The following is an 11915-nucleotide window of genomic DNA, read 5'->3' as shown; positions in this document are numbered from 1 at the left end:
CTCCCCAGCCCTCATTTAGTTGGTTTTAAATTTCACTGATCAACTGCAGACTTGTGATACTGTCCATTATGGGCTGTGTGATCTTCGTGAAGATGTACGTGAAACTTTGTTCTCTTGCTTTTAAAGGAAGATTCTTTGGCACTATTTCCACCTAAAGGTGAGACCAATGTTCTTCCTCTTCCCACTTTGGTTTGGGTGGGTTCTGTGTGTGCTCAGTCATTAGCAATAGAGTAACACTTTGCCAGATTCTTATATAAGCTTTAAGAGATTGTTTTCTATTTTCTGTCTCAAGAGTGCCCACTTATGAGAAATTACATGTTCCGAGGCAGCTTGAGCTAGGGCTAGTGCTTCCCACCTGTCTAGCTGAAATGCAGACGTGCGAATGAGATGCCATCCTGGATGCCCACTCAGAACCTTCGGATGATACCCGACTCGGCTGTCATCTGATGGCGTTACTGTGCGAGATTCCAGGAAAGAATTATGCAGTGTGTCTGGACAAGGACCGTGAACCGGTTTGGAGTGGCTTATGGGGCAGCAGTGGGTTACGTCATAGGATCCCCCGTTTCCTTCAGGCTTCAGGGTAACAGGATTACAGGCATGGTCACTTCCCTTGCTAAACTTAGAGGTAAAAAGTGAAACTCCTTTCCTATAGTCTGGATTACAGTAAACCCTCAATAGATATGTCTCCTGCCCTGTCTCTTCATGTCCCCTGCCCCTGCCAATAATTTGGATTTCCAAAAAGCGATAACTAAATGCTATTATCTGAGGTTGATCAGACACAGGTGGCGGCTACTGGGGAGACATGTGTTAACTAACACGCCTTTCTTTTTGCCATTTTCCTCAACTTTCTTTTCTCTCTCTCCCCTGTGTTTTAAGTACAGCCAGTTCATTTTGACTTAAAGTAAAAAATACTAAATTCAGTCTCCATGATGCAGACAGAAAAATCACAGGTTTGGTTAGTCTCGTGGTAATGAAAATGAAACATCAGAAGTTAAAACGATTCAAAGCAAAATTCCCTCTGAGAACTTTTAACATGTCTGTGTGTGTGTGCAAAAAGCGACCGAACAAACACTGTAGACTGCGTAATTATTTCCCATGTAAACACTACAGAATTGCAGGCTAGGGGGACCCAGGATTGAAAGGGGCCTGCTACCTGTAATTATAGCTTTGCTAAGCTTGATTTTATAGACTGGCAAAACTCAAGTTTGATTTAAACCACACAGAAAGACATGATGCAAATTGGACATGCCCTTTTCTCCCCGACTCAGACGGCTGACCTTACTTCATTCGGGTGTTCTCCGTAGAAGGCAGCTGTACAGTTATCGCTTGGCCGGTGTGCCCACTGATTAGGCTGTTCATCTTAGGAGACTTCCCAAGGCAGTTCAACAACACCTTTCTATTTCCTTTCCAATTCCTTCAGCCCTTCAAACTGTTAACAGATACGGAGTTCATCACAGTCTGAGCAGGGTAGGGGTAAACTCTACTCAGATACCTGGCAAATAAAGTCCAGAACGGAAGATGATTCAGTGGGAAACTGTAGGTACCGGCATCAGCACTTTTTACATTTCTACCTGTAATAGGGGCATACAAAAAGTCACTGGCTTCGCTCTCTTAGGCGCCAAGATATAAGGGCCTGAGGGTTGTAAGGTGGTGGTGGCAGCGATAAGGTCTAGAAGATTGCTGAAGTTGCCATCTGGCCAGCCTTTGACGGTGCTTTTCTCTGATGACAGCACCGGTGGGGTGGTAGGCATTTTATAAGTGCTGGGCCCCACTTCTTCTTGGCTCCAAGCCACTTTGAACTAGTCACGTTTATCTAGCCTTATGACTAGACTAGACACGGGGCCTTTCTGCCTCCCAGAGTTCCAGCCAAGCCATAGTGACTGTTTTCTTACCATTTCACAGCTCCGGGAGGAGTTGTGACGGGCTGAGAGCTACAAGCTTGTTTTAGTAACTTGGGGGTGCAACACTTGCTTTCTGCGGTGTGTGTGTTCTTGTGAGCTTGCACTGTCCTCAAGAACTAGAGCAAAATGCATATTTTGTCCCAAAGACAAACGCCACACTTTATGGCAGGGAGGGATGTCCTTGTTTACAGATATAACCCAGCACAATACTTTGGATGTAGCCAAGTAAGAGAAATCAACGTCTCCAGCGCAAGAGCAGAATACAAAGCCGGACCCAAGGGTAGTGGCTATGGGCCTGTCCCGTTCCCTGTCAGGTTCCTTAGGGTCAGAGGTGGAGAAGCCAGTTAGGTGCAGGCAGCAGGCAGCGGTCAGCGTGGTTAGGGGACCCAGGACCCAACACAGAGAATGCCTCTAGGGACTGCCCTAGGGAAGCCCGGCGGCGAGGTGGGCAGACAAGGATGGGTGCCCCTAAACCCACCGCGGATCTGAGACCCCGCAGATATAAAAGGTCTCTCACGAGGATCTGAGACTTCGTAGGCATAGTCAGATTCCCCACGGGGACCCAAGACCCAGAAGACACGGCTGTCTCTCACGTGGATTTAAGGCTCGGTAGAAACGGACAGATCCTTCCACGGGGATCTGAGACCCGGTGACCCTGCAGCCACCGGTGGGGCCGCGTGCTAGCGCAGCGGGTGCCGGCTGGATACCGCAGGTTGCCTCCCTCGCGCCCGCCGCCCCGCTTTTCTCAGGTCTCACGGGGCCCAGCACTCGCTTTGCACGCCCTTGTGGGCGTAGCTTCTATGCGCAGGCCGAAGGCGGGGCCTCGAGCAGGGCTCCCGGGGATTGGCCGCCCTGGGCGTGGGCGGGGCCTGGGCCAGGGAAAATCGGCGCCCGGCCGCCTGCCACCCCAGCTGCGAGCCGGAACCGCTGAGACCGGTGTCCTGTCGTTCTCCCTGGTACTTTCTAACCTCCCCGGCCGCTCGGCGTCGGACCTGCTCACCCTCTCCGCGCAGTGCGAGCCGCTCCTGTCCTCACTTCCCTTTCCGCGCGGGTCAGCCCGGCCGCAGCGGCGATGCGCCTCATCCAGAACATGTGCACCATCGCCGAGTACCCCGCCCCGGGCAGCGCCGCTGCCGACTACTGTCTGGGGGCTGCGGGCCGCCGGCTCGTCAAGATCGCCGTGGTGGGGGCCAGCGGCGTAGGCAAGACCGGTGAGTCCAAGCGAAGAACCCGCTTGGTTGTGGGACGGGACTTGGGAGACCCCAGCCCGGACTGGAGAGGGGAGAGGTGGGCGTTGCAGCAGAATCGTCCGCCCCTTCATGTCCCTGTTTCAATTTAAGGGGGCCCACAGTGGCCCGCCGACTTTCAGGCTAGACTAGAAGTTTAGGGCTTTGAGCCTCTGGCAGGGTCTGGGGCAGAACAGAAAGTTGACTACAGAACCTCGTGGAGTTCCGTAAGGTTAGGAAGACATTTGCCAGCTGGGCTCAAAGGAGGGGCTGGGCCACACACCCTCCCTCCCCACTGGCAGAGCCGTAATTCACCCGGCTTCTACCCCCTAGTGTCTGGCAGAGGGGTCAAGGAGCTACAGGGCAGGAATTTCTCTCGGTGGCCGGCTGTGACTTTCTCTGGAAGAGTTGTGTTCCTGATGGGGGTGGGGTGGAGACCCTTGTAACTTAGTGGGTTAACTTGTTCTCGTTTCTCAATCGCAGCTTTGGTGGTTCGGTTCCTCACTAAGCGATTCATCGGAGACTATGAACGAAACGCAGGTGAGGAAATACATTGAGGGAAAGTCTGTTGGGCTTGTTGCTCTCATTTCTCAGTGCCTACAAGGGCACTTCCTCCGGAGTGACAGTGTGAGCATCAGGATTCTGCCACTTCCAATTCTGCACGCCACCCTCCATCTACCCCCCCCCCCGCCCCCAGCTGCCATCTGGCCTCATTCCATTCCAGGCCCATTCATCATTTTATCAAGTGCTCGAAAGTATTGCCAGTGGTATGTTTTAACTATAGGGTCCCCAGTTGGAAGCACCCTTTGTACTCCAGGGGCTTTTCCTTTCAAACATGCCTGCAAAAGTCATAAAAAAACAAACAAACAAAAACCCAACCCAACCCAGAAACCCACTGACCAGCTCCTCCCCCACCCTCTCCCTCTGCTGGCTGCCTTTCAGGGGTGACCTTTCAAAGCAAAGGCCAAAGAAGGGTAGTTGTAAACCTAAAGTTCTTTCCTTAACAAAGAGAGAGAACTCGCTGAGGATTTTAGAGGCCAGAGCGCCTGAAAACTGAGAAGACAAAACACTTCATTCCCAATGGCTGAAAACAGCCACTGTCCCAGGAGGTTCTGGTACTTTCTGACCATGACCTGTTAGCAAACTGCTTGAGTGGGCAGACTGTGCGGAGTGCCTGCTGGGGACCGAGTGAAACGAGCCATAGACACCATCCCAAGCTGAGACGCGGCTTCGATACAGTTGCTCATCATCACGACGCAGTTTTAGGCCAGGCGCGTTGACTGTATTTACTAACCATATTTGCCTATGAGTCTCTCATATCCAGCAGACAAAATATGACTGTTTAGAGAATGATAACGCACTAAAATAAAAACGAGAAGCTCTGCACATGGCGGGCCAGAAAATATTTGCTTCAAGGAAATATTCTAAATAAGGAAACTCAGATTAAAATTAGATCAGCAAGTTTCTGAAAACCCACAAACTTTGACCTACTTTTGATAAATCTACTAGCATGGGGCTAAACTTGCAGCTGGCCTTTAAACCAGATCTGAAGTCAACTCATTAAATAGAAGGGAACTACTTTTTTTTCCCCCTGTGTATATTGGTGTAGGCTATATGGCATTAAAAGAAAACCCCACATTTCATAACCCCACATGATCTCTTTTCTTTGCCTTCGTAGGTAATCTCTATACCAGACAGGTCCAGATAGAGGGCGAAACCCTGGCCATACAAGTCCAGGACACTCCAGGCGTCCAGGTGAGGAACCGCGATGCTGAGCGGGTCAGTTGTTTACTGGGTCATCAGCTGAGGAAGACGTACCATGGGGAGCGAGGCCCAGACCTTTACATGGTGTTTGATAGTTTGATTGTACCTGGCCGGCTGTCAGCCTTGGCCTGGCAGAGTTTGGGAGACTCGGGAAGGGCAGAGCCCCTCCTGTAGGAGGAGTCACCACATGAGGCGTAGGGTGTGGGCAAGCCAACACTTGGCATCAACAGTGTTTCCTTGCTTCAGTTTTTACGTACGTGCCTTGGCATTAAAAACCAAATATGTGGGTCCAGTCTCCACGCCCGGAATCACGTTTTATGTGGTGGGAAGTTTCTCTGTAGACAAAAGAGCTCTGCTAGTGTTTTTTTCTCCTTCCCCGTCCTGCACTGGGCAGTTATCCAGGTTTAAATGCTTCCCGCTCCTATCTTTGCTTCCCCAGACTCACTGTCTAGCCAGTTAATTTCCCATTCTGTGCAACTACAAAGTCTCCCTGCGCGGAGTTCTCTGCAGTCCATTTTCCACTTGAGTGTGGTGAGCTGCCCTGTTATTTATCCCAACTCCGAGCAGCTGGATCAACATTGTCAAGGAAGCTGAAGCGTGTGGGGATAGGACTTGTTTATGACCCTAGCCCGCCATCGTCACCGCGCAGGGTTCTTTAGAATTCAGATTCCTCTGTGCAGCACTCACCGTTCACCTTGCTCTCCTGGTCCCTTCAGGTGCATGAGAATGGCTTGAGCTGCAATGAGCAGCTGAATCGCTGCATTCGCTGGGCAGATGCTGTGGTCATCGTCTTCTCCATCACCGACCACAAGAGCTATGAACTCATCGGCCAGCTCCACCAGCATGTCCAGCAGCTTCACCCGGGCACTCGGCTGCCTGTGGTGGTCGTGGCCAACAAAGCTGACCTGTTACACATCAAGCAGGTGGACCCTCAGCTTGGACTGCAACTGGCCGGCATGCTGGGTTGCTCCTTCTATGAAGTATCTGTCAGTGAAAATTACAACGATGTCTACAATGCTTTCCACATCCTTTGCAAAGAAGTGAGCCACAAACAGCAGCCCAACAGCACGCCTGAGAAGCGCAGAACATCCCTCATTCCCAGACCCAAGTCACCCAACATGCAGGACCTGAAAAGGAGGTTCAAGCAAGCTCTGTCTGCCAAAGTGAGAACTGTCACGTCTGTCTGAAGTGTGACTCCTTGAGGGGGTTTGGTCTTCTGGGCAGAGGGCCTGAGGTTCTTAGGCAGGACCACTGCAGGCGGATGGCAGTTCATGGTTCCAGAAAGGGCTGCAGCAGAGGGGCCTAAGGGGCCTGTGGAATTCTGCAAAAACCAAGTGTTTGGAGCCCGAGGACAGATGGACGGCTATGTGACTTTTCTTCCTGGTCCTTTACCATGAGGATGGGGCATGTTCTTGTTCCTCACTACCTTATAAAATGGTGGTTAGTTTCCCTAAATACATTGACGTGACTTAGGGCGGGCACAAAAGAACTGGGGAAGCATTCACAGGCTTTCTCTCCCATCTCCATTTTTTTTTTCTTCCAAGAGGAAGGGTTGATTTTCTCAGTGTCTCTAACATGCTCTCTTTATGGGATGCCTTTCTGACTTGAAGGATACCCAGATTTCTTTGCAAACAAGGAGGGACCCTCCCCACCCCATAAAGGTCATATTTTAGGGCAAAATATTCTGTGTACAGACTCCTGTGAGCTGTGGTCTACAGGAAGGTGCTAGATCTCCTGGTGCAGGATGGGTATACATATTGAGTAGCTGTGAAAAACTCAACCCTGGACTGCCCAACTGTGAAAGTGTACAGTTGTTTGTTTGCTTTTTTTGTTTGTTTTTTTAACTGTGGCATCAGGTACAGAAAAAAGTGTTAATTGATGGTGGTGTGGTTTGTGTGAATGACTCATGGCAATGACGTTGGGTCGCTTCCTGGGCCTGGCAGAGTCGTGGCTATGGCTGGCTGAGATACTGAAGCGCTGTCTTAACGAGTGACAGATGCGGCCTCACTACCAAATCCCCTACACCGATGCACTTTAAGAAGCCAATCATGCTTTGGCTCAAACTGTAATTTATTTTATGTACAATAAATCTTTCATTTGATAAGAGCAGCCGTTTGAAATGTTTGCCTTCTGTCCTGCAGAAATTGTTGTTTGGAATCCCGTGTTGATTGAGCATGTTGAGTCAGGGGATGCGGCTTCCAGGCTCGATCTCTTATGCCTCACAACATGTGACCAGTGAGGTACCTTTTATTATCCTGATACTTTACACATTGCAAAAATATCCTTGCAGAACAAGTTCAGTAACGTGAGGGCTCCAACCCGTGAGCTTCATCCAGTGTAACTTGGCCTTTCTATTCCAGAGTTGCACGTCTCCTACTCATTTCCTTCGTGGTCCTCTGGGTAGACCTAAGACAGCTGTCTGTGTGCATCTTAACCGAGCCTCTGGGGGCAAGCATGCTTCTCCACAGATCAGTGCTGCTGCATGTGTGGCACTGAGCGGAGGTGTTCCGGGCACGCCGTGTCTCCAGACCACACTGTCCTCACAGGGGGAGCTCACAACCATTGATTTGGAGCTATCCTCCCCTGGAGCCATTGTCACACGTGTGCCACAGCTGCGGCCTCTCTCTTGTTCTGCCATTTGAGCTTGGAAAGCCTTTCACGCAAGCTCAATGACTCTCCATCACAGTGGGCAGCACGCTCCATAGTGGCCTGGGTTAACCCTCCAGAGACCCCTGCTAGGACATCGAGCGATGTCCTGAAGCTCACATAATGGAGTTCAGCCAGTGTCTTCCGACTAGTCCACGATAGTCCTCTGCCATGCTTCACATGTAAGACGCGCACTGCCACAGAGTGCGGAAGTGAGATGTGTTGGCAGTCTGCTGTGATACAGGGCTGGGTTATTCAAGCTCATTTTCCCAGGGGAACATCTGACTGCTCTTGACAGTGACATTCTGACATTTATGTTTTGTTGTATGTAGAACTTGTTATAAAAAAAAAAACAACTCTTCAAACCTACCCTCACCTCACCTCTGGGAAGGGTGTGTGTTGACAGCAGGGTGGGGCAGGGCTCCCACAGAAGACAGAGACAGTACAAGGGCAGAGACAAGATCTATATTCTACTCAGTCTTCCTCTGGTGTGATTGTTAGCAATGCCCAATGAGCGAAAAGGTCATCTTTGCGCATTATCCCTGGGCTCCCTCATGTCCTGAAATGGGAGACACAGAGCTTCGCAGAGGATAGATTTTTGTGCTGAGTGGAGCCAGCCTTCTACCTCTTACCTGTCTCCTCTCCGCTCTTCCATCTCCGTAGGGCTCCGGCTGGTCTCTCTCAGTCTAGCTGCCCTGCACCTTCTCGTCTCCTGCTCTTGGCACGGATGACTGCCCCTCACCCCTCACCCGTGCATACTCAGCCTCTCACTTGGCCTAAGTGGGTCTTTCAGCTACGAGGGGTCCTTGGCTACAGAAGGATGAAGTGGAGGGAGAAAATGAGAATAGGAAGGGGACTCTCTGATGGGAACCACCCAAGACCTAGTCCAGGCCGCCGCCTCAGCTGGACTGGGCTTTCCACAATTCTAGACAACTGTGTTCTCAGCAGAAGTTTGGCACAGTGTTCAGCGCTTCAATAATCGCATCTGTTTCCACACTAGTATCTCTCCACTTACCTCCCCTACTTACCCTCTACAAACTCTGGCTGAGAAGCAGACTCCTCCCCCCCCCTCCCACCAGGCAGGGGTTCCTATGAGTCTGGTGCAGAGGAGGGGAATGAGAGTTTATTGAGTATCTACTACATGCCAAATTGCAGTGTTCTTTAATCTTTGGGAGACCCCCAAGGGTCACTCACTAGTTTAAGATGAGGAACCAAGGCCCAGAGATTATGTTAGCTTAGGGCCAGATGGTAAGAGCACTCTACTTCATTTACAGACTGTCTGGGCACCAGCAATAGGAGATGTCTGTAACAAGGACACGCTACACATAAATTTATCTCTCTTTAGTATCCTACACAGGAAAGGAAGCAACAGGCTGGGCTCAGGAAGCTGATCTGAACCCTACCCTAAGACATTTTGATACCAAAGCTCGTCGTCCCTATCCCTTTACCCCCCAGACAGTTGTGGCTCTGGGCCTTCTCCTGACCAGCCAACCGTCCTGGCTCCACTTCCCCAGCTCCCTCCACCTCCCTTCTGCTACCAGCTTGGTTACTGCCTGGGCCTGGGGCTCCTGGCAATTGGACCACATCTGCTGTTGCCATTAGCCAGAGGCTGCTGGCTGCGTTGGCCTCCAGCCCCCTTAGTAATAAAGACGTCCAGGTTGGAGGAGCTGCCTCCCAGCCGGTCTGCCTCAGAGCCCAACCCATGTCTGTCATGATGTCTGGCTTTCTAGTTTCCTTCCAGCCTCAAATCAAAACCACTTGCAGCCCTGGCTGGGCCTGGCCCCACTGTACAGTGGCAGGGGAGGCTGGGAGGGAGGTTGTGAAATTGCCTTCTATCCTCGTCCAGCTCCAGAAGGTTTGCCTGTCTGGCAGCTCAGAACCAGAGCTTTGGGGGCTATGGCTGTGTTTATAGAGAGCCCCTTATTTATGAGAGAAGAAAAAAAGGGATTTCAGCATTGATCATTTACCCGAAGAGGGTAAAAACAGATCTATTTTCTGGGTAAAGGAACACGTTGTGGCAGATTCCCACAATGGAGCAGTTGGCTTGCTGTGGTCTTGCTTAGGAGAAAGGAGATGGCAAAGGCCCAGCTGCCCAGCTGTGGAGAGCTCCCAGAACCTCCGGGTAAGATCCCAGCAGGGAGGCGCTGCCTGCTTACAGTATAGAACCCAGAAAGCTGTCTGGGCACTCCTTCTGGAAATCCAGAGAGGCAGTTTCAGCAGGTTCGTATTGTCTTCATAGGTTCCTGAATTGCAGAAGAGAATGGGGTTATGAGCGAGGGTGGGGAGATCCCACCGCTCCCCTGCTCTTGCTGCCTGGCCTGCACGCCTTCCACCATCTGGTTGTCTGAAGTTCTTTTCAAAGCAGAGATGGAGGTTTTTTATGTTTCCTGGGCAAGCCAACAGACAACATTTGTAATAGTGGATTATTTGTTGTTGACATGCTGTTTCTGGTAACTAGGGTAAGAAGAAACAATAGTGGTCTTGGTAGGGGGATGGAATTATTTGTTATGGAAATATCAGTGTAACTGCAGGGACCCTGGCACAAATAGTTATCCACACAGGGCCTGCTGCTCTACGGGGAGGCACTGCCAAACACTTGGCTTATGCCCTATACTTGTGGGGACAGAGCTCCAAAAAGGAGCAGACCTCAGTCGCCACACAGCATTTACCGGGATTTAATTGTGTATATAAAAAGTGGCTGCAAGGCCCTTGGTAGGAGATCGGCCTGTGTATGCTTGCTTTGGCCAGCATGGCTTAGGTGGTAAACACACCCAGGTCTGAGAGTAACTAGTGTTCAGCTCCTCAGCTGGGCTGTTTGTATCACCTTCATGTGGCTACCATAAGGCATGTGGGGGAGGTCCCTTTAAAATTCATACATTGAATAATATGGAAATGGTAAATGAGGCTTTCAACCCCAGACTGCACAGACTACAATGTTAGCTTTCTGGCTAACATTAGTGATGGAAAGTTTCTCCTGGAAACATGGATCTGCAGAGGCAATCATCCGACACTTATCACTAGTAGTGTCTTTGGGTTCCTATTCCTGTGAAGAGACACTATGACCACCTCCCCCGTTTCTCCAGTTTCCTTATTCAAACCAGACTCCAGTAATCACCAACTTCTTCCAGCTTGCCTGCCTCCAAAGCCTCCATCACCGATTTCTCTCCTGACCCAGTTCTTCCAGCCAATGACCACTGAGATGGAAGGGTCGACTACAAACTAAACTTTTCACACTTTTCACACTCGCCCCGACACTAGCCATGGCCATACTCACTTTAGTGTTAGAGCATTTTAGAATGCTAGTGTAACTGGTACTTTTATCCTAGTAGAAGAGTAGGAGTTTCTGAATATTCTTTTACTAGGTAAGAGATAACTTGCCAAGATGAACTACTGAACCCACAAAAGCAACACACAAATATATATTTGGCGTAAAAACCTGAAACAGTACAGAAGTAATGGGGGGTGACTCCCCCTTTCCTATGTTCCCCTTGATGTGCCTTCCAGATATAAACACTGGCTAGCAGTTTGGTTTGGTATTTTCAGCTTCCCTTTGCATGTAGACATATGGCGTGCACCTGAACCCTGAGGAGAAACCCACTGGGGACCCAGACATGAGACACAGCATCAGCTTCTCATCCTGTGAGTGCCATGGAGTCAGGGTGGTACCTGGTTTGTGATAAGCTTGGCTTAGAACTTCTCAGAGTATCTGGAATGTTCTCCACAGGCTCCCATTCAACACTTGGGGATGGATGGATGAAGGAATACAGTTTGGAGTCACATGGCAGGTTACTTTAAGTTTCTTTATTTTAGAAAGCACTTATCCCTGCATACATATTATTTCTTTGAGGCTAATGCCATTTTTTTTTTCTCATTCAAATGTAAGACTTTTAGCTTAGCGGGATTTAAAAAAGAGTTGCCTTATAGTTGAGCACCATCAAAGAGCAGGGAAGGTAGGAAGCACACTTGGGTGGAGAAAACATGTTGTTTCATAAATCAGCTTCATTCACCTCAAAATGATTCTAAATTAGCAGTTTTTTTCTATTTCCTTAAAAGGACAGCATTTAATAGAGAAGTAAAACGTATAGCCATGTCTTGGCTTACATTTTATTTTGTCTTCCTTCTTAATCCACACGAGAAACTGTTTTTCGGCATTTTCTCATTTCAGACATCCATTACTCATGCCAGGAGCTCCCACCGGCCATGTCCCTGTGAGTGGTGTCTGGGTTCCAAGCAGGTCTTTCTTTCTTTTTCCCTAGAGTTCTCATATAATTTCACTAGATGCGTCTGGGTTTTTCTGCTATGATCAGAAAGAAAATATAAAGTCCCAGAAGGAGGCTTTTGATTTCAGTAGGAATTTGAAATCACAAAGGCCATGTGG

At 49.7% G+C, this 11915-nt stretch overlaps 1 protein-coding gene across 1 annotated transcript; it reads left to right on the top strand.

Annotated features, from left to right (window-relative positions):
- Positions 1–2824: 2824 nt before the first annotated feature.
- Positions 2825–6911, top strand: Rasl11b (RAS like family 11 member B). The gene is made up of 4 exons (XM_038346237.1): positions 2825–3112; positions 3611–3667; positions 4806–4882; positions 5608–6911. The coding sequence occupies exons 1-4, from the start codon at positions 2974–2976 to the stop codon at positions 6076–6078; spliced, it is 744 nt and encodes a 247-aa protein (XP_038202165.1). The 5' UTR covers positions 2825–2973; the 3' UTR covers positions 6079–6911.
- Positions 6912–11915: the final 5004 nt, after the last annotated feature.

This window comes from Arvicola amphibius, chromosome 1 (assembly GCF_903992535.2).
Source record: "Arvicola amphibius chromosome 1, mArvAmp1.2, whole genome shotgun sequence".
NCBI classification, from domain to species: domain Eukaryota; kingdom Metazoa; phylum Chordata; class Mammalia; order Rodentia; family Cricetidae; genus Arvicola; species Arvicola amphibius.
Note: the sequence above shows the minus strand (reverse complement) of the source record. Positions and strands in the feature narration are given on the sequence as shown.

Coding starts and splice junctions, on each gene's coding strand:
- Rasl11b (XM_038346237.1), top strand. CDS start 2,974: ATGCGCCTCATCCAGAACATGTGCACCATCGCCGAGTACCCCGCCCCG. Junction 3,113..3,610: donor CAGCGGCGTAGGCAAGACCG/GTGAGTCCAAGC, acceptor TCTCAATCGCAG/CTTTGGTGGTTCGGTTCCTC. Junction 4,883..5,607: donor AGGACACTCCAGGCGTCCAG/GTGAGGAACCGC, acceptor TGGTCCCTTCAG/GTGCATGAGAATGGCTTGAG.